The sequence below is a fragment of the Lichenostomus cassidix genome, chromosome 7 (assembly GCF_008360975.1).
Source record: "Lichenostomus cassidix isolate B80296 chromosome 7, HeHo_3.0, whole genome shotgun sequence".
Classification (NCBI taxonomy): domain Eukaryota; kingdom Metazoa; phylum Chordata; class Aves; order Passeriformes; family Meliphagidae; genus Lichenostomus; species Lichenostomus cassidix.
Window position 1 is genome coordinate 33,157,203 of NC_139488.1, and position 26,197 is coordinate 33,183,399.

The following is a 26,197-nucleotide window of genomic DNA, read 5'->3' on the forward strand; positions in this document are numbered from 1 at the left end:
TATTTTTTTGTTTGGTTTTTGGCTTTTGTTTTTGGTTTTTTTTTTTTTTAGAAATGTATGATACAATCTGAGATATTTTCATGGTTGGAAGGGACCTGCTGAGATCCCCTGGTGTAATCCCCTGCCTGAGCAGGGCCAGACACAGCAGGTTTCTCAGGACTCTGTCCACAGAAGTTTTGAGACAGAAACTCCCCAAAAACTTTGGGCAATCTATCCCAGTGTTTGACAGTAAAAAAGTGTAATCTTTCAGATGTCCAGATAAAATTAATACTTTTCAGTTTGTGTCCATTACCTCTTTTCCTGCCAGTGACACTGCCAAGAAGATCCTGGCTCCCTTTTTCCCATTCCCTCCCACTGGATGAAAGAAACACGCAAGAAATACTGCAATGGTGGGAAACAAAGCAACAAATACCAACATTTAAACAATCAGGCATGATGATGCCAAAACCAGAAGATGACTTTTCTTGCACCGTCCTATGAAATGAGTACACCACCATCATTTAAAATGACTACTATTGCACGCGGGAAAAGAATGAAATGAAAGCTTTGCATGGACAGCTTAAGGATTATTGTTTTGTCTGCAGCTCTTGGGCTCAAGCCTGGATGGAGGGTTGCAGGCACATGGATACATACAGCAGATCTCGGCGTGCTCATCGCTGCCATCCAGGCAGTCGTCGTCGCCGTCGCAGCGCCAGCGCTCCTGGATGCAGCGCTTGTTGCTGCACTGGAACTGCTCAGCCTGGCACAGCTGGGGCAGCACTTCTCCCTCTTTGACTGGGGAAAATAGCAAACACACACATCTCTTTATCTGCTTGATACACCCAGAATGCAACACTGCCCCTACAGAAATTTATATCAATTCTTGTTCTCGCTCTTCCGGACATTTTTGCATAAACTCAGCGTATCTGAGGTAATTCCACCTGAAGCCTGTAGTAGCACACATATCCAAGTGCATTGCTGAAGGAATGTATTCTAAATAAATGGAAAAACTTTGAAAAGAATGGCACTCAAACTGGTTTTTAAACTGGTGCTTAGATGGTAGTGTAAAAATATCAGTTTAAAATATTGCAGTACCTCATCAACAGCAAAAAGGGAATATTCTTACACTAAGGAATTACTGTAAAGGTATTATTGGCCAAATTCTGGTGCACATTTAGGGCTAGAAAGTGATTACTAAAAAGCTGATTCTTGTATCCAAGCAACAACTCAAGCACCTGCATTATGCACTGGTACAGAGTCGGCAAAGAAGAAAGGATAAAATTCTGCTGGGGTAGAGTTCAGTAGCAAGCTAGGAGCTTATTGATAAATCCAGGCAGATGTACTTCTCAACATAAGGTTCAGAATGCTTCATGTGTAAATGCCACACATCAGCCTGTGACCCTATGAGGAACAGCAGAGTCCTTGGAAAGAGCCAGGCAGTGAAGGGAACTGGGGAAAAAGCAGGAAACCTTCCTCATTCCGATCTGGGTCTCTAACCTCTCCTCCTAATGCTTACATTCCATCTTCCAGTAACTTCTGCTAGAAAGAAAAATAGGTTCTTTTTTAACAACAGTGATGGCTCTGCCAGCCACACATTTGGGTCAAATCCAAGGTCGTTGCAAGCTCCATAATGTTCATCATGTTACAAAATAATCCTTATACTTATCTCAACCAAGCTTATTGGTGGAGACTTATTTGAAACTTTACACACTTCACTTCAAGAAATAGATCAATGAGACTTGGAAAAACCAGAAAATTTTTAGAAAGTTACAAACACCAAGTCTAAACATTTAAAAAATATCTGTAGTAACTGCCAAGTTATTATTTTAATTGAAAACACCACCTTTTATTATAACTTTATTTTCATCAGTTTCAATGAAGATATATACAGAAAAGATTAAAAAAAAGACATCAGTAGTTGCACAGTCTGTGTCAGAACCTATTATATATAAATACATCTGCTTGACATGTTTCATGAACAGTTTCATCATGAACATTTCAATGCCAGATTTCTGTTTAAGATAGTAGAATAATCTGAAAGCTCTTCATATATATATTAAATTTTGTAATTATATGGATTAATTCTGATGTGTTTAAAAGAGTTTGGTGAACTATTTAAGTGCTTTGTCGTAACAGATATACTGAAATATTTCCCAAAGCATTTTACTCTTAAATATGGTGTATTTAATATTCTGTCTTCCTTAGAAAATCTTTTCTATTCTGTAAACTGTCTTTAACTAGAATCTCTATCCAAGTAATATTTCTTTGTCTTATAGAACTTCTAGGAGGCCACACTTTCTGGTTTTATTTTCAGCTCTGACTTGATCCCTTCACAGCAGCATCAACTCAGATATTCTGTAAGATTCTTACTCATGCAGGTTGTAGTGTTTTCCTCCAGAAGCTGATTATCAGCACAGGCACAAACTCTGCCTCCAGGAATGGCCAAGCAAAGAGTGCTGCAGCCTCCATTATTAACACGACAGGCATTATCACCTGGGAAAAGAAATAAAAAGCAACTTTAGAACTAACAGCCATGCTAGGACTAAACAATGTGGCTTCTGAGAGGGTTTTTTGTTGGTTTTTTTGGGTGTTTTTGAGAATATAAACAGACGATTTTTTTTGCAATTATTCTGTTAGGAACACATTCTTCTCCTAGTTTGGTTACTGTGGGTTATAATATTTATAAAACATATTATAAAATGTATTTAGTTACAGATTGCAATACTTTATAATAATAATAAAAGCCACAAAAAGCTGCACCATCAGCTCATAATGTTCTATCTCCCTGTTTTATGAGGAGAACAAATACTGCAAAATATTTGGCACAGCCACATGCACAGAGTGGTTTCAAGGAATCAAACAACAGATAAAGGAATGTTCTGAAGTTAATTGGCATCTGTACATCGTAAAACAAATGCAGATTGAGGAAAAAAGAGAGAGAAACAAATCAAAAGTACAAAGAGATCTATGGCAGATAGAAGAGAGGCAAACATTCCACCTCTGTTCTCTGAACACATCTGCCATCCTCTGCTGTGTTTTCTGTGCTGTTGTTCCTTCCCCAAAGCTGTTCCCATGCAGGTACTGACAGCTGTCAGGTGTTTTCAACATCCACCAAGGGCTGCTGCATCTCACCACCTCCTTCCTCAGGCAACCAGACTGAGAGCCACCGAGAGCCCAGAAATGTCCTGATTTCAGTTTGTGTCACTGTGCTCACAACCTCATTGCTTAGATCTCCTTCTGAGGACATCCAGCCACTCCTGAGCAAAGCTCTGCTGATTTCAGGTGTTGGTGAGAAGGGATTATGATCAAGGAAGCTATAAAACTTCATGTCTGCTGAACCTTTAAATTAAAACGACATTTTTTTCATCTTCCTGTCCTAGTAAAAAGCAGTTCATCCTTTTAAAGGTGTACAAAGCATTCATCAGCCTCCTGGGCTGAAACAGACTCCACACAATTCCCTCTCCTCAAAGCTCCTCACTTCACTTTTCATGCAAAATATAATACTGAGTTCTCACAGATGTAGCTATGAACATGGATATTAAACCATCCTGTCAGAGGCACTCCTGCATGTGCAGGGAGATCTCTTCAAATTATCATATGGACATCAGATAACCAGCAAATAATGTAAGGTTTTGAAAGTTTTAAGATGTACCTTGCTAAGTCTTACAATATTGAGCATTGCTTAAAAACCATTTTCCATACTTTTTCTGATTCATCATACACAACATTTCTTAGAAGAAAACGTGTCAACAGTCCATTAAAACCCCACTAAACTTTTAAATAAATTTGTGTAAAATTATTAATAGAGAATGATGTGAAAGGCCATTGTGGTACTTGTACTTTCACTGGACAGGGTGTGAGGGAAATGGGAAAAAACACATCAACAGGGAAAATGGGAATTCTTGGTAAAGTCTGAGGGCTTGATCACAATTTTAGATAGACTTTAGACTGGGAATTTGTACAGATTATTGGATCCTGACTTTAAGTCTGAGACTATGACCTAAACCACTGCAAAAACCAACTCTTTATTACATCTGTGCTCACCCAAACCAAAATAATATGAATAAAACATCAAAAGAGTGAGAAATGTATTTGAGTCTGAATTTTGGAAAACTTCAGTTAAGACACAGCCTCAGAAAAAGTAGCCTTGAAACTCTCTCCATCTTTCCAAGGCCATCATTGTACAAATCAAAGGATATCAGCAACACCAAGATTTAAGAAGTTATCAGAAGCTGCTGAAATAAACAAACCAAAACACAATCTTTAAAAGTAACTCCAAAATTATATAGCACAAGTCAAAACATTTGCAGTGATTTAATTAAAGAATCTACATGAGTTTGTCAGCTCACTAAAATAGAACAAGCCTATAGAATACAGTATTATTTCAGACAGATATAGAAAACACATTGAAAAGCCATGATGATTCTGAAGGCCCAGGCAAGCTTAAAATAAATAACATCAAAAATTTAATCACTAGATCAAAGTCAACTGGTCCATCTTGAAGATGAAAAGTCCCTACTTAACCTCATAATTGGGATGACAAACTACTGCACCAAAGGTTTGTGCTGAGTGAAGTGAGAAAAGAGGGGATGATGACAAGGCAAATAGAAGTACCAAGAGTTAACACAAAAATATCCTAGATGAAAAGGTTTATAAAGTGCAGTCTTCGACCTGAAGGTGCAATGAGCCCTTCAGTCCCATCAGTCTTGCTGAAGAGCCTCCTAGGCTGAAATGTCTCCCTAAACACAGTTCAAATAGGTTAAGCCTCTTTATTGAATAAGCTGTAGAGCCTGTAGAGCTATCAAGTATTTGAGAAATTAAATTTCCTCAACTACAGTTCATAACAGGTATTTTAGATGGGTGTTCTTAAAACAGACCCAATATTTAAAAATACTTCAACGCTATTATGGTATTTTTCATATTTTGTCAGCTTTTAAAACAGCTGCTGCCATTTAATCACTTCCATGGGATTAAATTAGGCCAATTCCATTTTTAATTAGCTAAAAAATTAGGCCAGAGCTAAAACAACACTGTAATTGCATCTCAGTCATCATTTTCAGAAAAAAAAATTATGACAACCATGCACATTTACATCATGTTCTCATTTAATAGATACACTGAAGTATTTATTGCATTTGTACCTTATAAACCCAGCCTCAAGGATTGTTCAATAGTGTAAGCCCACTCTTAGGATCATCTTCCACACATGAAGAGCAGCAGCCTGGTGCTCAAGGAGCTCTTTGAACTCGAGGAGTTAAAACACTAACTGGTTCTATAAGAGGCTACTTTAACTGCTGTAAATGCACTTATTGCACGGCAGAATTATTTACACATAAGTATCAATGCAGCCTTTCAGTGCAGTGGAAATACCTGCAGGCCTTGGCAGGGTCATGTTCTGACTGTAAATCCAACTCCTACAATTGCTATGCTTCACCTTCCCATTTTTTAGGGATTCCTGATACATAGAGACACAAAGAGCAAGCCTGAGGAAGTAAGGTGAATTCTAATCTCTGAAAGCAAGGAGAAAATCAGTTCCTTCATAAGGGGATTCAGTTCCTTCATGTGGCTCATGAGAGAAAGAGAAACAATGAAAAACACCTTTCCTTGAGGAGACACCAAAACCTGAATGTTGCTACCCAAAGCAAAGCAGGATTGGCCCAGGATCCAGGAAAAAACACCCGATAAAAATGCCAGTCTCAATTGTACTATGAAAAAAAGGAAATTAAACAGTTTCTGCTTGTGCAGACAGTGACAATACCTGCAGCATCAAAGCAGTCACCTCAACATATCACAAAAGTTTCTAAGGTATGTAATCTTTAACACATGTAATCTTTAATACACAACACATCTTTAAAATGGTTAGCTGTGATTTTTTCTGTGCCATGATTCAGCCTTGAGCTTGCTCTTTCAGAAGAAAAAACATGCACAAACAGCTGCAGTTTCTTTAAAATAAATTTTTATGCTCCTTTGGGAACAATGGCAAGATCAGCCTCACTGAGCATGACAAACAGGGAAGTTCCTAAAGGCTGCAGTTAGCTTACAAGATTCCAATTACAATTTCAAACAAAGAATATATTAATGAGCCAAATTCTCTCCCTTATGACTTCAGCTCATTCAGCAAAACTGTCTAAGAGGCAATACTTTCTCCCTCTGGTGAAAGCTTATTTGGAAGCTAACAGCAACTGCATTAAATGTCCCTTTTTTCTAAAAAATAAAGGAATTTTCTCAGTATTGAATAAAGCAGCAGAAGTACTGAAGCATTGAAAGCAAACACTGTGTCTTCTATTAGCAGACACAACATTCTGAAATTTGGCTACCTTGAGAGTAGATTTGGGACCAGATTTTGCCTTAAAAATACCAACCAAACAAAACCCACAACAAATCCAAGAAAAAAAAAACCCAAAAAACTATGCTTTTACATGTCTTTGAAAGCAAGAGGAAGTCCTTGGAAAGCACTTGTGATAAGGGGAATTCTTTTATTGACACAGCACAGTACTACACATATTAACTTGGTTTAGGTATTGGAAATTTAGATGCTACAGTACCACAAAAGAGACACTCTTAAATAGTAAAACAATAACCTTTTAAACAGTATTTTATTTATACTTATTCCTGATACTCACTTTTATGTTTGATAGCAGACATTAACCAGAAATATGTTTTCACTAAAGAGAGCAAATTTTCAACAACTCATAAGAACACTGTATAGAGTAAATGCAATGCAGTTTTCTCCAGTAAAACAGATTTTTGCCTTTACCTGTATAGTAGCAATTGCATTTTCTAAACTCCACTCATGCAAAGCTATGGCTTTTATCTCATTTCTCTGCCAAAACAAGTAGCTAAACTATGGATTTTTCCACTACTCTCAAAGAAGTGCTAACTCTTATTCTGTGCAACATACAGTGTTGATGCAGACCAAGATGAGGGAGAAAATTAAAAAAAGGAAAATACAGGCAGGATCTATGATCTCATTTAAGAAAAGTTAAATGCAATCATATATTTTATGTCTATATGAGGCAAAGCACATATGTTACCCTCCATAATTGGTACTTTCACACCATCTCTGGGTCACACAAAAAAAAGGCAATAAAGGCATTGTAAATGAACAGAAGAAATTCAGACAAGAATAATGCTATGATTCACTTTTCAGTATTTATGAGAGGATCAATTTCTACATCAATGGGTTGAAACACTGGAGAGTATCTTTCTCATGCCACAAGTCATTTTTGTTTTTCCATTTTTGTTCATCAAATCACCTCAAAACACTTGGAGACTATAAGGAAAAATAATCTTTTATAACAAACCACTGGAGAAACTCCATAATTACCTTGCTGTTTGCGTGGGTCATAAATCTGGAGCCCAAACAAAGGTGGCCTCTCACTTCTCAGCAGTGTCACATTCCTTGTAACCAAATCCAACTGGAAAATTGACCCGTTCATATAATCTGTCCAGTAGATGTAATTTCCATGATGTGACAGCCCGAAAGGATGATTCAAATCTTTTCCATTGTAGACTACCTGCAATTAATTAGTGGTAGGTGAGCAATAGCAAGGTAAAAAGAATTATTAATTTTCCAGAGATTTAATTCCAGTGGAATTAAGAACCTCCCCATCCCCCAAAATCTTCACTGTACTGAAGATGTGATTGAGCCAGTTAAATTTTGACCAAAATATCCTATTATTAAAAACAAATAATTAAGCATCAAAAGCAAGTATCTTCAAGTTATCTTTGGCGACATAAATTTTATTCAAGTAGTTATTAATTTCATTTATATAATAAGATTTAAAAAAATGAACCATTCTGTGACACAATTCAAAATAAAACCTGCAAAGACAGGTGCTTCTTATTATTCACCAGTCATTAATTTTACAAAGCAGCTGGTAAAACTTCCCCAAATATTCACTATAAATCTAAGCTTTAACCATTTTCAAAGTGTCTTGTTCTGTGCTTGTTGCTTCTACAAACCAACACAGAATATCTACACAGAGTTGTATCCAGCTAGTAAAGGCATTAGTAGCAACTAAAGCAATCTCTCCATCTTTGACAGCATCTGTTGAGTGCTGCCCCTCTGAATATCACCACAAATGCTCAAAAGGGGCACAGAGATTCATCCAAACAGCTTATCCAGTGAACTTCAAGGAAAAGCCTCTCTGGCAAAGCCAAAATAATGCTTTTTTCCTACTGAAAACCTCTTGGTCACTTCGTGGCTCAATCAAAATGGAACTCATTGCCACATGAGAAAAATAGACTAAAAAAAATAGAATAAAAATCAAGTTTGGTGTCGCTCAGCACAGATGAACATCCTCTCACTGCAGACTGCAAACACAATTCCAGCAGAGATGATGCTGGAATGCAGAGATGACACGCCGCAGACTTTAAAAACCTTGAGAAGGATTTCTAACACAACACAACCAAATCCGGAGAAAGAACACGCCTGTGGCAAACCAGCAGCATTTCTCTTTTACCTTTCTGTCAGTGCCATTCAAATAGATCCTCTCAATGTGATCATAGTAGGCATCACACCAGTAGAGCACGTTGGCTCGATAGTCCAGAGTTAAGCCGTTTGGCCAGAGCATCCTGGATGTCACAAAGACCTGCCGGCTGTCGCCATCCATCCAGGCTTTCTCGATCCTCCCCACGCTGTCGTCTATTTCATCCTCCTCCCAGTCTGTCCAATACATCCAGCTAGGGAATTACAGAAATTAGCATTCATACTCCATTTTAATCTGGTGAATTATGCTGTAGGCTCTTAGGAACAGCTCATCCAAGGCAGAGCAATTTTGACTTTTTCATGTTTCTTTCCATTGCTGTTTCGACAACTCTGTTTACTGTCCCTGTCTAGTGGATGCTGCTGAAGTCACACTTATGTTATTTTGCCCATATTGAGATGAATTACATGAATACCAGATGGGTCCAGAGACAAGAAAAGTGAAAAAATGAAGACCTTATTTAATCCCAGAATTATAGTTTTGGTTGGTTGTTTTGTTGCTATTTTTTAAACCACCATTTGTATTGACTTTGTCAAGAAGTTCAAATTTTTACAGTGAACTGGTTTTGGCCAGGTTAATTTGCCTTTATGATGTAAATCTCCTTTTTATTACACCCAATATTATCAAACAACTTGCAACACAGTAATTATTTGCACTCTGGTTTTAGAGCCAAAGGATAACCTTGATGTTCTGTGAACTTCAGGTCCTACATGAAAACAGCTAAATTACTGAGAAACTGTTATGACTATTTTGTCCATCATAAAAATGTTTCGAAATGGTTGCTGTAAAAATAGGTTGAAAAATAGCCAGTAGGCAATTTTAGCATAGTTTTACGGCTTATAGTGCAGCCATGTAGATTAAAAAGAAAAAAAACAAAAACAAAAACAGAAGTCTGAAAGGAAGGCACCAATGCTATTTTGGAAAAGGCAACAAAAATTGTGTTAACTCATCTAATGGTATTGGCTCAGAGGAATTCTATGAGCCATTCTCTACTGAGCCAAACAGAATAAAGCCTGTTTTTCCTTATTGAAATTACCTGATTATCATATTCTATTACCAAACTTGAACTTGTACAAAAGCAGAGGGCAGCAAATATGCTAAGAAACATCTCTCAAATCACCCACTAGAAGGTTGTTTTGGGTTCTATGAATGTTTCTGTAAATACAGGTTAAGAACATCAGTCAATTTTTGATCCATGAGCCTTACAACCCTCATTGCATGTTTGACTCAAACACCACTAGGTTTAATCACAGAATTACAAACCCTGCACACGCCCCGAGGCTCAGGCAGATGCAGGTCAATATTGCACTTATTTTATTGGGAGACAAAACATGTTTTACAAATATTTACATGACTGCTCAACAGCAATTACTGAGCTTTTTCCCCATTAAGTTTTTGTCTGTACTTATTCCAGTTATCCTGTCATAAGCTAAAACGTGATCACAGCGACAGACATTTACCTCAATGTGCTTTAATTTATTTCAAAATGCACTTAATGCTCCAACACTGGTTAAATCAAGACTAAAATTTTTGAAACACAATTAAAAAGCCATAAGAAATGCTATTCCTCAGGAAGAGCTTCCGTGAGAAGTATAATCATGAAGGACACACTATTTTATTAGAAAAGTGTTTTATATAATGGCTCTTTTCAGGCAATACATCTTCATACACTGTTTCCTGTGCCATGCATTTACTGAGCTGGAAAATTTAACAAAGTAATTGCAGGTGTGGTTATGGTTCGTGGTTGGATTTTATACCCTCTCTATCTGACCTTAATGAATTGCAGCCTTTTCACAGTCATTTCCCCTCCTCAAAGGCTCAGACAGGAAAACCTGAGAGTGTAAATATTTTCTATAAAAAGAAAATAGCAATCAATCCAGCCATACTAAAACTACCCACTTTCATCACTCTTCAGTGACAATTCCCTGAATAAACCTAAGTGAATTTTTAAGTAAACCACAATTGTACCACTGTGTAATAATGTGGTTTCTTTTTATTATACAGCCTATCAAAATTAATTAATGCTAATAGGTAATGAAGAGTACCTGTCTCAGTTTTGTAAAGCAATGTGTACAAGGATATGGTCATAATTATCTCCAGAAACTGAGACTCGCAGAGAGAGACATAAAGGAAAGCATCTTAAAATTCGCTTAATATTAAAAATTCATACAGGACTTACACCCTCAATTTGTTTGAGAAGAAGGTGACTCACATTCAGATTAACAGGACAGACATGCAACACTGACAGGAATACCAATTCTTCTGAAGGCTTCAGGCAAGAGAGCTGGACAGGAATTACAGATACTACAGACTCCTGGAGAATTGCAGATTGCTAAACGACTCTCCAAACCTCAACCTGAGCAAATTCAATCCTCTATTTATGCTACAAATACAATCATTACAGAAGAATCAGTTTGCTTCATACCCATTGACAGGATCGACAACAATTCCTCTAGGGTGGGACATGTCTCCCTCCAGCAAAGTCTTCCTACTCTGAGCAGCTTTTTCCAGTCTGGCAACAGCAATTGTTTTCCTGTGGCCATCATTGGTCCAGTAAAGATTATTTCCAATCCAGTCCACTGCTATGCCTTCCACATTATCAAGGTCTGTCGAGAGAGAGAGGACAGTAGTAAGAGATTATTACTATTTATGTTCTATATCTACTTACGTTCACTATTTATTATGTGATATGCATGTCATATATTTAAAATTGCTTTTTTTTCCCTTATCTACTGCAGGTCCAAAGCATATTACAGTACCCACCAAAGTATCAACTAAACCTTGTTCACTTAAGAAACAAGACTTAAATTCTGTAAATCAATCACAGGTGTAGAGATGACAACACATCCTGTGAGACACAATATGAGAAAGTTATTTGGGGAAAAAAAAAAAAGTGGCATATACTGAGGAGCCTTGCATGATGTGTTTTAACATTTTTATCCTTATTTCTGATACACCTGAACATCACTGCACTTCTGGGGAACTATTTTATCTTGTGCTCTAAGAAACTTGAGGGAAGCAGAGGTGTCAGACTGAGCTCTCCAGACATGAAACAACAGAATGATGACATTCCTAACCCAGCAAGCACCTGGTCTGACAAGAATCCCCCAAATACACAACACCTGTGGGTCAGGCAGTGTCTGAGAGCAATGCCAGCAGCTCACACAGGTTTCCCAGGCTGATGGACACTGCCAGTTTTATTTTTTATCTCTCAGTGCCTTTGCTACATTCTTTTGAAAAGACAGTGTCAGAGGCAGCTGAAAACTCCTGAAAGAAAAGAGTGGCCTTTGGTGTTGGAGTGGCAAATATGCTGAGAAAAGTACTAAGAATGGAAGGGAAAAGAAGAGAGGATTTCACCAAGGACCCAAGGAAAAAGTGCTGGACAGAACAGGCAACACAGACAAGCTTGAGCTGTGAAAGAAACTTCCTTTAGAGCTCTGAGAGGCCTCGGCAGACTTTGCTCAACTCAAGAAAACACTAACATGAGTAAAATCAAGCTTGAGGGACAAGGAGTTCAAATTTGCTCAAAACCCTTTTTATTTTTATCCTGTTTGATCAAGGCAATTTGGGCTAAACACAGATTTTATACTAATAAAATCAGAATTTTATATTAATTAGATCATTTTTTTAATGAAAATATTTTGCTGATTTTTTGCTTCTTTGGGAGTCAAACCAGTCCATTCTATTGAAACTAATCTATTCAGCTTCATATAATAGCTACTGTCTCTGAGCCACCTTGCCTTTTGCAGCAATTTTGAGGCATATGTGTCTCTAAACTAAATACCATCTAATTCAAAAAAGCTCATGGTAACTAAATACTAAATAGATCAGATTTTTTTTAAAACAGAGAATTCTACAGCACAAACCTATAATTTTCATTGTTTTTGTGGAGTTATAATTTAAAGTTCACTTTTATTTCACTACCTGAAAGTTTTAAATACACTCCTTACTTTTTAAATGGGTTTCACACCAAGGAGTAAACAGGAACAAAATAATGGTCATTCTGATTAAACAAACTCAATTTGATTTCAGCAAGCCAATCCTTCTGTAGTAAAGCCCTTTCAGCATAAAAGGGAGGAGATAATAAAATACCCTCGTGGTCATTCTTCACTTGCTAATTGACAAATTAACATTTGTAATTCTGGAATTGCTACCAGAATTTTACTACAAACAGTAATATGAGGGCTCCAAACATACTGAATGTCATACAAGGTTTTTAAAAAACTCATAGTTCTAGAGGCAGCAGTTTGCTATGCTGCTTTCCAATACTGAACAGATTACAGGCACAACATGTAATTTGGTACAGAATGGCCAGGCTCATCTATGTCAGTTAGGTCATGGATAATAACAGTGCCTCAAATACCAGGTCAATATAAAACAGATGAAAACATTATTTCTTCATATAGCAACCAGCTAAACAGCTTCCAAAGATCTTGCAGACTTTGGCCTTGTTCAAGCAGCAGGTTAGCCTTGACCATCTTTACTAATATTTACAAGTAAATAATGAAAAACTTTTAGGCTCACAGCAACCCCCAAAGAAACATTAGGGGTACAAAGACAAGTGAAAAACCCTGAGCTTGTGTTCATGTTACATCACCTGAACAATATTTAGAACCATTTAAAAATGTCTGGGTTTTTTTCCAGTTTTAATGTAAAAGACTTGATTTGACATGCAAGTTTGAAAGGTTAATTATAATTTCTGTTGCTGCTGGAAGTACAGTCCTCCTGCAGCTGTGCCACCAGCTCTAAGCTAGGCTGTGCTGGGGGCTGTCAAATGGTTATCAACACCACACAGCAGCTTGCTTCCCAAAGTGAGGAAGAAGAAATCACAGCTGAAACGATATGGGAAATCAGAATCCAGCAGTGTGAGGTGCTCAGTGATCTCAGTTCCCAGTCAACAGAGGGTAGGATCAGACTCTCATGTAGGCAAACTGTAATTATCTGAGTGGCAATGCTGTCTGAACGAGCGTTCACATTCTTCAAAAACCTGATAGTCACCAAAAAAGGCAACTTCTAATCTGAGAAGTGGCACCTACCACAGCTAGAAGCCCTTAGCAGCACGCTGTTCAGAGAAAATATTAATCCACCTCCTGACACTCCTGATTTTCTGTAGTAGCCTTCCACCAAGGAATGATTTAATCTGTCCCTGCTGAGTTCTTGAGAGTTGACAAGAATAAAAGCTGAGGTGTTATGGCTGGAGGCCATATTAATTTTTTAAATCATGAAAAATACATTAACAAATGTTCTTTAAATATACTTTAAAGTTATGAAACTGCACCAAGTTCAAACTAACAATGTACGCTCCTGGGGAAGAAGGAGGGGGAGAATGACAGTGACAGATTCTTGGTCTTTGCAAATAGTGGCATCACCAATAATAAATCATCAGATAATCCAACTCTTTCGGTGTTACATTGGTATTTTTGCTATGTTGTACTTATAAAGAGCAGACATAGCATTTAAACATTATTTAAAGGAGTATCACCGATTGGCCTGTTTGGCATAAAAAGTTTAGTCATATTTGCATGTTTAAATAGATTAATCCCAACCTGTCTGACCCCAACTTATCTGACACCTTTCATCCAGAATGCTCCCTGCTGCTCCCTTATAATGTTTAAATTTACACATTTCCTACTCCTTCCTCTACTCCACATTTGAGTTACATCATTGCAAAATGAAATGCACAGTTGGTAAAAGAAAGTCAGCAAGGAAGATGTGGGATGTACATTATCCATTTCCACGTTCGCAGTAAAATGAAGAATTACCAGACTGACAGCTGAGTATTTGTTATTTTCTGAGACAAATGCCCTTTATTAACCATTCACCAGAGCAGGGTAAAGAGCCTGTCACTATTGCTTGCAAGTGCTGCTGAAGGGATCTTCATGCAGACTCTGAGGAGAGACCTTACACTGAAAGAGCATCCTATCAGTGCACAGTGGAGATGGCTCCTCAGAAGGGGGGATTAAAACATGCATTATGAATGACAGGGAATGATAATCTCCCTCCTAAAACAACAGTATTTTAGTTACTTTCACTGTGCTGAGCTTCCATTCACAGGTAAAGATATTAAGCTCTTAAGGCTAAGATGAATATTTATGCTGCTTCTTAGATTGAGGACTAGAAAATAATTACTGTGGAATGAATTTCAGCTGAGGCAGGTGCTACCTGCTGCTGAAGCAGTATTTCAGAGAAGGAGCCATAAAAGAAAACAAAATATCCATTGATAAACTGGAAGCTTTTTTCACTGCAACAACATTTGGTATGAGGAGATATGATTCTGGACTAGGGAGATTCTGTGTAGTGGGAGATGTGGAAACTAAAGAACTGCTGGCATCTTCTTTCATTGCTATAATAAATGTTACAAGCATCTTCATTAAGGTATTAATAGATGTTTAGGTCTTCCTGTTGCTTCCACATATACAATGGAAAATGCTTCAGGAAAGACAATGCTTTTTTCCTAATGAGTTTTCAAGCACCACAGTCAGTCTCACTCTGCCAAACTGCTTGAATAAGCTCCAGAATCCACAGTGTGACACAGGTTGGAGTGAAGAAGTCTTATCAAGTCTGCAAGGATTTGGGATAGCTCAACAAATACCCTGATACTGGATGGATACAGTGGAGACAGAAATTGTTCACCAGGGGGTATGAGCTTAAATGGACAATATAAGAATTCACAACAGAGTGACTTAACCAAACTTTGCATTTTTACCCTCAGGAAAAATAAACAGGAAGTTGTAAAAAAGTATCTCCAACTCTGTTCAAGGTCAAACTCAGTCTGTTTTCCATGGGAGATTTAAATGTAACTTTAAATTATCTGCAACTGTCAGTTCAGCTTCTCCTTAGTGAGCATCTCTGAATGTCACCATCACTGAGCATCACCTACCATCTTTGAGGATTGTTTCTCGCTCTGTGCCATCAATTTTCTGTCGTCCAATGAGGAAACTGGTGGTATCAGCAAAGTAAATGTAATTGGTTTCAGCGTGGAAGTCCAGAGCACGAGGATTGACCAAGTTCTCTATGGGGATCATGTATTCATCAGACACTTTGGTATTCAGGTCCATCCCCCGGATTATTCCTGGCCGTCCCTTCCCATAAAAAAGAAACAATTCATTCTTTGGTCCTGCAAAAGAAAGATTACAAACATAAACAACTGATGCTGCCTAATCTTCTTCACAGTGCACAATGTCCTTGTTTAATTAACTGGCACAATTAGTGGGGAGCAGGAGCATTAGTCGATACCAAAAATTAAACTTTCATATATTCTGAAGGTATCTAGATAAAAAAAAATCTAGCTAATTACATTACGTTATTTAAAATACAAATTACTTCAGTGAGCTGCTTACATCTAATTATTTTGTTTGGTGTGAAAGTTCACACTAAAAAAGCAGTGGTAGATCACAGAATAACTTTGCATCTGCTGTGAAGTGGACAAATACAGCTCTGTAGACATTTAATTTGGCAATTTATTACGATCTATCAAGGCAATATAGATCATGACTGAAGTAATCATAAAACCTAACAATGCCCATAAGTCCCAACAGATGCAAAACACTTTTTTTCCACCTAAAGTTTCTCAGAAACAAAACCATGAAGGATTGCAGTAAATTTCTTTCAAATTGAAAGGAATAAAACAAATGGACACATTGCTCTTTTATACTGAGATAACAAACATGTATATCAATACTTTGTATTTCTAAGTTTTTTGCAATTTAATTAGGTTGATTACAAATAACTGAAGCTTAGTAAAGTGACTTTTTGTCCTTCAAGATACTTGTAAATATCCTTAGAGGCTTAATGCTATCAGTATACCTCTTAAAATTCTCTACATACTTTTCCTGCTGCCTCTCAGTATTTTTTGATGGAATTGTCAGAGAAAACTGCATCAGGTTTGACTGAGGTCAAATATATCCATCTACCAGCATCCATCAGAGTATCTAATTGCATGTTTTTCATCTTAACTAAATCAATGCCATTTGAGTGAAAAACCAGCCAAAACCAGGCATTCCCCAAAACTTTCAGTTGGCTGCAGGTGACCAACAGACTGTGTACGTATAATGTTAGGTATAACCACAGCTGCACAAATCACATTTGCTTTCACAGAATATTCTGAGAAAAACCATGACTTGTTCACATGAATGTCCTGCTTTTGTGTGATAAGTTGATTGTCTGGATGGGAAATTGGATGTGACAAACTATTAAGCAGAATTCCAGCACCTGTGAGCTGTGAAATGCATGGGATATAAAGAAAGAGTAAGGCTGCTTAATGTAAAACTTGTGATAATTTTTAGTATTCTTTGAACAGCATCCCAGGTTTAATCTGTCACTTCTATGAACTACCAAGCCAAATCAAGTCATTTTAAGGGAATGAAAGCAGCATGTGAACAAAGCACCAGGTACAAGTCACAAACAAACTTTCCGCCAAAGCAGCCCATGTGATTTCTAAAGAACACCCAACTATACCCTGGAATATTCCCAGCTGGCAGACTCTCTGATGGAAATAACATACTTTTGCATGACCTGCCGTCACTGCCCAGGATGAAGCCAGTCCTGCAGCGACACGTCCGTGCTTTGTAGCTGCTGCTGAGCAGGCAGATGTGGGAACATCCCCCTGGCATCCCATATGGATCCACTTCACACGCGTGGCTCCTGACTGTGGCGGGTGGAAAAGAGCACAGCTCAGAGCCATGAGAGCAAGGCAGTATTGTGCATCAGCATGTACAAAGGTTAGACAGGAAACAGGAAAAAAGGGCATTTGTGTCACAATCAATCTTTCCCCAGAATATAACTATTAAGGATGGTGTTTTTTAAAGGTGATACCCAAGCCAGACCAATGATGCCCAAGGCCTTTTGTGGCTATCAAACCATGCCAATTGCTGTGTGCAATCACCCCTCTGTGAGTAAGCTACTGCACAGCATTTGCCAGGCAGAGCTTCCCTCAGGGAGCTGACACTTCTCCCCTTCTTTTTGTGTTGCTTTGGTTCATTGGGTGGGTTGGGGTTTTTCAGGACAGAGTGCATCCCATGCCAGCACAGTTTGGTATTCATTCAACTCCATCAGACAGCACCTTTCTGGGCAGATACCTGTGCTGAAACTAAACAACAGAACAAGCCTTGTAGTGTTTTTCCATATTTTTAGAATCAAAGAATAGTTTGAATTAGAAAGGACTTTAGAGCCCATCTTATTCCAACCTCCTGCCATGGGCATGGACACCTTCTACTAAAACAAGCTGCTCAGAGCCCTATCCAACCTGGCCTTGAACATTTCCAGGGATGGTGTGCAGGTTTGCACAGTTGGGATATAAATCCAGCTGAAGAAGCCAAATAATTCCTTTCCCTTTATTTCGTATTTTCAAACACACAGTTCCATTTCAGCAGCCTAATATATATATACTTTTTTTTTAAACTGTTTAAGGCAATATGCTGAGAAAACAAAATCCACCATGCTACCTTACTGGCTTAAAACAGATAAGAGCATTTTAGCTCAAAAAATGTTTTTCTGTTCTTTCTACTTCACTTCAAGCTTTTCAGTTTGTTTTTTGTTGTTTTTTTTTAAGAAGCAATCAAGTGGTTTAGGGTCGATATGGTTAAAGGTAATACAGAAACTCCGCCAAGCTGAGACAGCCTTTACAGAGAATCTTGACAAGCAACAACCATGTCCATTCAAAACAATAGCAGCAGTGGAGTAATCACAGGATGTAATAAAAGATTACACTGTGCTCATGTCTCTCCTCTACTCAACCTCTCTGACTCCCTCAGGAGCATGAGAGGGATGATAATAGCAAAGAAAGAGTCTTTGCAACCTCCTTCAGACATTGACATCTGCAAATCAATGCCCCCAGCTCCAGGGTGAAAATTAGTTCACCTACTCTACTCCAATTTAGAGTTTGTTCCCACTTCAGAAACTTCTCCAGAAGCAGTCATTCTGTTTAGTAACATCGACACTGAGAATTGATGTGTTGGCTTTTCTGTCTAAGCAGTCATGGCAACGATTTATTGTTATCAGTCACATCAAAAAATCCTCATAATGCATCACTGCAGATGTTTTGGATCTTGTTACCTTTGAACAAAGTTCCCACAGGTCCAACTACTCTTCTCCATGCAGAGAGTATGTGAACAGATTACAGCTGTACAGGACTATAATCTCAGGAATTGCTGTTTTACCAAAACATTCTGAGATTATAGTTTTTCATTTTAGAGGAAAATGAAGATTTCTTTCACAGATGGCAAAGCTGATATTCACACAAAGCAAGGAAACCTTGTCAGCAGTTCCCTCTCTCCCCAGTGCTGTGCTGCCCACACCTCCTGCTTTTTTGGCAGCCCCAAGACAGGAGCTCACCTGAGCTGTGTGCTCTGTCTGAAAAGCAGACCTAGACTGACACACCAAGAATCTCTGAGGTCTGAGACCCAAAATGAGTGGACAGCACTGGACAACCAACAATTCTGAAGGTGTTCAGTTCTCTGAGTGTTGAGTGTCCCAACACCCAGAGCAGGGCTCTTTGGCAATTCTCCAAACCAAATTCTCCAGAAAGAGTTGAGTTGGGAGTTTGGAGACACAGGAAAAGTGGCAACAACCACACAGCAAACTTGGCAGATGAAGTAACACAGAGTTGTAACTCAATTATAAATTTTCACTCCATCTTCTGACACTTTTCTGGTAGGACCTCTTTAACCACACAACCACTCAATACCTGGTTTTACATTTTCTACAGAGAGGATTTTTGATCTCACCTGCTGATTGAGTTCTTTTCTGGTACACACGGATCTCTTTGGCATTGTCCAGCCTAGCAAGAGCTCGAACATCAGTGCCATTGTATCTGTTTATTCGTAAAATGCTGAGGTCATCTGAATTAATTGTATATAAATAGTTCTCAAATACTGCCAGACCACAAAGATGCCTAATCTGGAAAGGAAAAAAAATGGTATCATTATTGTAGGTCAGTATTTAGGCATATCCATGAGTTGTAGGCATCAAACACTACTGTGAATTTTATGTGATAAAATGTAAAAAGGGTTTTCTGAACACGTCAGCAAATATTTGTAAATAAAAAACACAAATTACACTATAAATACAGTTCACATTCTTGAAGTATGAAGTTTATAATTAGAAAAACTTTGCACAAGAAAGGCAGAAAAATTAAATCATTTAGCAATCCAAATTCATTTAATCTTCAAATTCCCCAGTTTCTCTGTTTTTCAAATTAAAAACTTCTGCATACTTTAAGTCCAACAGCTTATTTTAGTATTAACTAATGATCATTAACTAATAGTAACTAAGATAAATTACCTATAATTAACTAGCATTAACTAATAAATATAGTAAACTTAGAAATTTAAAACATAATTGAAAGGTGTAATTGATAAACTTTTAAAAATTATTTTATGATCAAATGAGGGCAAAGAGTGCAAAATACACCTGGTGAATATTTTCTTGAGCACACAAGAAATAAACAAATTCTGTCAGCTCTGCTGTGTTCCTTTTGTGTTGGTTTAATATGATGTTGGCCACATGGTACAGCTTGTTTCTCAGAAAGTGAATTCCAGAATTGTATGAATCTCTGATGTGTCTGGGCACATTGATTAAAAATTACCTAATAGCAGTTAGTTAGACAATTAAAGCTCAAACACGAAGTGTTCTATAATTTAGAGGCTGTGCTTGATTTATAGATTTAGAAAATGAAAAATATCTCACTAGCAATTTTGAAAGCTGAACAAATGAAAGAGAATTTTTTGGCAGATGTTCAGATATTCACAGACTGAATATCTTATTGCTTTAATCATTAAATTGCTCACCACAAAGTATTTACTTATCTCATTGACTCACAAATTCAGACATACGTCACCAAAAACCAACCCAAACAAAAAAACCTGTTGTGCATCAACTATTTCAGTCCATTCTGGAAATTCTACCACAGTTGCCATTTTTTTCTGTCCTCACCCAGAAACAGAAGTAATAATTGACATTGATGGAAAGTGTTTGATTAAAACTCAACAGAAATTCAATACGTTTTTGTAAGATGGAAAAAGAAAACAGCCTTGAAAATAAAGATGCATCTGTACCAAATTGTGGAATTCTCCCCTGAATTACAATCCTTTCTTCCCTATTTCCATTTGCACTCAGTTTAAATCTTTACAATTTAACTGTCATGAGAAGTTTTCTTTATTAAACCTATTAAAACTATGTGGCTCTTTTTGCAATGCATTTTATATTGACCTAATTATTTGCATTTAATTTATGACTTTGTTGGGGTTTTCACATCTCATGAAGGTTTCCAGCCATCTGTCATTTGAGTGGAAAGACAACCAATACCATTTGTGACAGCATTGACCAGCTAAGAGGACAAACTTTTTAATACCCTTCACTCATATTAAAAGACTCAGATCTTCTATTTTTAGCTAGTTTTGGTAAGAAAAGTCCCCCTGAATTTGATAAAGTACACTCTTTTGCATCTAAATTTCAGCAAGAGAAAGACCAAGCATCTTTCCTATGACACCAGTACAACTCAGTTACAGGACTGTAAAGGTATTTATTAATGGCTAAAATAATTATTTCAGCTTTTGAAGTGTTAATTCCAAAATGTTACTTAAAAAAAAAAAAAGAAAAAAAACAAACCCAAAAGTTTGCAAGAACTGTTGTTTCAGAACTGGTTAAAGACTGGGAATGGATGGGTAAAAAATAGTGTGGTGTTTGCCAAACCACCATTTACAGTGCTTTCTGTCACATTTTCTGCCTAGTTGTAGTTAACAGTTACTCTAACCAGTTGTGTCTCAGTAAACAGTGATTACTTGGAACCAAAGAATGACAACAGAACAGGTAAAAGGTTTATTCTGCTTGCACATTTTTGCACTCCCTGTTTAACCTCAGGCAGAAACAGATGCAAACTTGGTGCCCACACCAGCTGTGAGAGTCCAAGTAGTGAGCAGAACAGTTTGGTCTTTGCTGATTTTCCCCATATTTATGTAAGACTCACAATTGCCAAAGAACTCTTCCACTTTCCAAGCTAATGGATTGAAATGCTCCTGCTCAGACTCACAGTGTCAGAGTTTGTATTTATGACTGTGAACATCAGGATCAACTGTGAAAAGCATCACTGCCATCAACAAAAATAAGATTTAAGGGCATCCAGATTAGTCGCAATGGATGAACTTGCTATTGTTTCTTTCACATTATTGTGCCTGTTAGTTTCTCTGTCCTGAATGGGTAAGGACATCTTGCCATTAATGATTTATCTCCCAGCACCTTTCCACCCCATATTTTCTCTCCTGAAGTCTTTCATAATGTAGGGTAAATGGAGATTACACCACAGCTGGCCAAATCTTGCCATTTTACAAATGGGGAGTAAAACCACTTACCTGGTGGATCATTAATGAGACACTGCATGGAAACATTCATAGGTTGCAAAATGGGCTAAACTGCAGATAAACCAAAACATGCAGATGGGTATTTTAAACTATAACACATTTAAACTAAAAATGGGGAAAAGAAAAGGATGAAATTCCTGTAGCTGCCAGCAATATGTGCATTCATTCATTCATTTATATAATTGCTTTTTACTAATTTGCAAATAAATACCTACTTGTCTGCCTTTAGTTATTGTTTGCCTCCTTCTCCCCTGATAGTCAACAACTTCCACAGTCTCCAGATATATGTCAAGCCAGTACACATATTTATTGATGAGGTCTAGTGCCAGAGCAGTTGGCTGTTCAATTTTCGAGTCTACTATCCACGTCCTGTTCATTCCATCCATGTCACATCTCTCCACCTTGGCAGCGTTCCCGTAGTCTGTAAAGAAAAGCTTTCTGTTGAAAGAAAATAAGATGTTGTAAGTTTTCAAGGGTGTGAGCAGAGTGCAAAGCTCCTGCTGGCTCCGGGGAAAGGAAGTTTTTGTTCTTTGTCATTGCAATTTCCCATATACCCCATATTGATAATCATAAAATTATTTTTAAAGATTCGCCGTATCTTCTGACAAATTAACAATTACACTGAGCTGTCTTTCAAATGGAATGTACAGAAGTTCTAAATGCATTCTCTCACACACCAGATGCACCATGTAATACGCTAAAATTACAGTCTTAAATATATTTTAACCATTATTTGAAAAAAGAAAATGGCAAGATAGTTACAGATAACAGTGACAAAAGCACAAAGCACTCACGTTGTCTGGAGAGCACTTCATTGCACATAAAGCACAACACATCCAGTGATCCCCACTTTCAGGTGGTTTAAAATCTATTTCTACAGGAGCTGCTTTAGTCTGCAGTACATTTGTATCCAGCCTTGGGAAGGTGCTCAGGCTTTAAAACACTTCCACAAATCCAATGAGTCATTCCATCCAGCAATAATGGGAAACTATCAAAGACTTGAAATTGCTGCTAAAGCTTCCTAACCCAATACTTGATTAGCATTCACTGGGTTTAGTACACTCAAATCAATTTTGATTAACCTGACAATATTTTAACAAGATTACCTATTTGTGAGAACAAATTACACTTGCAAGCTGAAGAACACCTTGCCATGACTTTAACATGCTGTAAAGAATAATCTGATTCCAGGCTTCTGAATGTTGCTAAAACACTTTGAGAACCAGGATTTCATTATCCAAATGAAGTGAATTATCTCCTAGTTATTAACCCTAATGGAATACCTTTGGATCAATAGCATATAAACCTTCAGATATGTTTATATTAAAGAGCAGTAATTTATAGCCTTGTAACCTCTCATAGAAATCCAGTTTTAGGTTGGGAAGAACACATGTTTGCTGAACAGCCAAATGAAACCTCCATCCTTTATTTTTTCAAATAAAAAAGAATACATTTTAGATGTAGTTAAAATGTTTCAAGTGCAAAAATAGAGAATTAAATAAAAAAACCCAAACAAAACCAACAACTTTTTAAAAAAAGTAAAGGTGTTAGAATCACCTATAGTCTGTGTGCAGCAGCTGTCAAATGCCAAAATGAATTGATCTCAGAATCATAAAATAGGGCTGGGAGAGAATTTGAAAGGTCATGTAGTCCATCACCAGGCCATAAGGCAGAATAAACTTTACCTATAACATTCCTGAGGGATAACTCCATTCCGGACAGGGATTTAAATTTATCCAAAAAAATCTGAATTCCTGTCCAGTCCCTCATTGCCATTCTGTATCCCAGCTGTACTTAAAAACACACACTTAACATTCAGGTCTATATAAATCAAAAAGTCCATAGTACAGAATATGTGCAAAGTAGAAATCACGCCTGAAAAGCAAATGTAATTTGGAATGAAAACAGCCCAGAAAATGTATGTATATGGAAGTATATACACTTACATATGTATGTATTCATATAATCAGAAATAACAAGGCCAACACCTATATATATTTAAAATAACTCGTTAAAATGTGACATGTACTCTAGACTACATTCTGTACTTCTGGGGATTTGATTTATGTTGTTTAATGGAACTTTGTAACTCAAGATTCAATAATGCAAATAAAGCTGATTTTGCAATCATAGAACAGACTGGGTTTGCTGTGATCAGGCACACACACATATATATGCATATAAATATATAAATATGAACACACACATATAAATCTATAAATCTATAAATCTCTATATATAAATATATAAACATATAAATGCATATAAACATATAAACATATAAACATATAAACATATAAACATATAAACATATAAACATATAAATATACACACTCATGTGAATATAAATACACATCCACACACACAGCACTTAGAGACTCTACTGCATAGTGTTCAATCTTTCTTATAATTAATTTTGCATTTCTACAGAATAAAATACAGGTTAAAAATAATAATTATTAGCCTTTTTCAGTGAGAATCTTTTCAGATCAGACAAGAAACAGAATGTTTGCATGGCAATAACAAATAGATCCAGTAAGGAATATTTAAGAACCAAGAATAATGAAGAATTTTAGGTGATGCTCCAGCTTTCTGGAATGGGGGGGTCATTTCTTTTTTTTCCTCAATGTCTGTCTTATATTAACATCATTCATGCAAGTTATCATGACTTCACACGTAAATGACATTCCTTTTATTCTAAAAATCATTATCCTTCTCCTGGAGAGTGGCAACAATAAAACTTTATAAAGACAGAACAAGAAAATCATTGCCTAACTGCTGCTGCGTGATCAAAGCATTCTGAAAATTAAATTAAGAAAATTAAATGCTTTACTGTGTAATCTTGAAAGGCAATTCTGTATTTAAAGACTAACGCAGATTTTTAGAGTGAGGTTTAAACCAGAATCACATTTCTAACACAAGAAGTTGACCCACAATTACACTGCATTTCCTTTGCCTTGGGAGCTCTCAAGGATGCACTGACAAGTATTTATTTCAGCTCAAGGCTAATTTTTCTGCTCACAAACGGCGCTGGGTTTGCCTCTCCACTTTCAGCAGAGGGCAATGAAATCTTTTATCCATTCACAGAGCAATTTCAGGAGGAAAACTGGCCGTGTGCATGTTCTGCCCAGCCCAACCCAGGGCACTGGCACTGACCTGCAGGGGAGCCTCTGACAGGAGAGCTGAGTTCATTACAGCTTTATTTCCTGACACTGCCAGTGAGGATGCTAATTGAGGCTGCTGGGACTGTAAAAACGTTGGCAATAAACTGAATTTTGTTCAGGCATGTTATCTTTTGAAAGCTATAGAAATCATGTGTGGAAATTCTGAATTTTGCTTCAGAATCAAGAAGAAGCTTGCTTTTGTAATCAAGAACAAAAAGGGCCAACTTCTTCATCAAGTCCCAGTGCTTTGCAGGCATTTAAACTCATAAAAGTGTTTCATTGTTTTGACTCTTGCAGAAAGGTTTCACTGTGGTCCCAGCAGTTGGGAATCTACATCTAATAACTAACGGTGATATCTTCCAGGCTCAATTACCCCAGCTGATTTCTGCAGCAGCCTTTTTGGCTTAAACAGCTATTTTCAGCTGTCTTCCCCTCCAGAGATATTCCTAGATGGCAATCAAATCCTTTCACTCTACCTAGCAGCTAGAGATAAGCAGGGGAAGGCAGATTTTCTCATCTCACAAGGCAGGCTCTCTCTGTTGCCCTTCCGTGCAGTAATTTCAATTTTGGGTCAGAGATTGAACAAGCACAGTCAGCTCTGGGTGTTCTGCTCCAGAGCAGAGTTCCCCTGTGTCTGACAATGGCTCAGCAACCTCCCTGCCCCAGCTGCAGATTCAGCCCTCCCTGGATGGTATTTGCAATTTCCACTGCTCTATTACACTGCTGATTCACACTCATCCTCTCACCAGGTGTTACAGACACCCTCCTTAGTGTAACAACTCTTGGACTGACAATTTAGGCTTAAAAAGTTGTGGTTGGAGGTTTTCCAAAGAGTTTGGTTCCAACTAGGAGTATTCCCTCCACATCTGAGCAATGACAACTCTCTAACATTTTAAAATATCCTCACTGACAAACCCACCAATTAAAAGTAGCATTAAATGTTACCAAATAAAACTAATTCCAGAGGAGATGAATTCTGTCACAAGACAAAAGTGACAGTGAATTTCCCAGTCCCTGCTCTGACAACAGTGATTCACCTTTCCTTCATTATCAAGCCCCAAAAACATGGAAGGAGGCTTCAAAAGGACTGTTTTTCTTTCCTGACAGAAACATCTGCCCTCAATAGAAACTCAGAGAGATGCTGGCTTAGTTCATCAGCCAAACCCCTTATCACCATTGGTTTTGCCCAGCAACTTCTCTCTTGGCACTT

The 26,197-nt window shown here is 37.5% G+C and overlaps 1 protein-coding gene across 1 annotated transcript in view; it reads right to left on the minus strand.

The window, feature by feature from the left end:
- Positions 1–26,197, minus strand: part of LRP1B (LDL receptor related protein 1B) — a 613,981-nt gene that overhangs the window by 201,506 nt on the left and 386,278 nt on the right. The window contains exons 8-16 of the mRNA XM_085067137.1: positions 22,039–22,261; positions 19,193–19,364; positions 16,972–17,115; positions 15,349–15,585; positions 10,894–11,074; positions 8,445–8,664; positions 7,307–7,496; positions 2,350–2,472; positions 634–774 (exon numbers count right to left, since the gene is read on the minus strand). Coding sequence (XP_084923263.1) covers positions 634–774; positions 2,350–2,472; positions 7,307–7,496; positions 8,445–8,664; positions 10,894–11,074; positions 15,349–15,585; positions 16,972–17,115; positions 19,193–19,364; positions 22,039–22,261 — 1,631 coding nt within the window. The remainder of the gene's footprint in view (positions 1–633; positions 775–2,349; positions 2,473–7,306; positions 7,497–8,444; positions 8,665–10,893; positions 11,075–15,348; positions 15,586–16,971; positions 17,116–19,192; positions 19,365–22,038; positions 22,262–26,197) is intronic.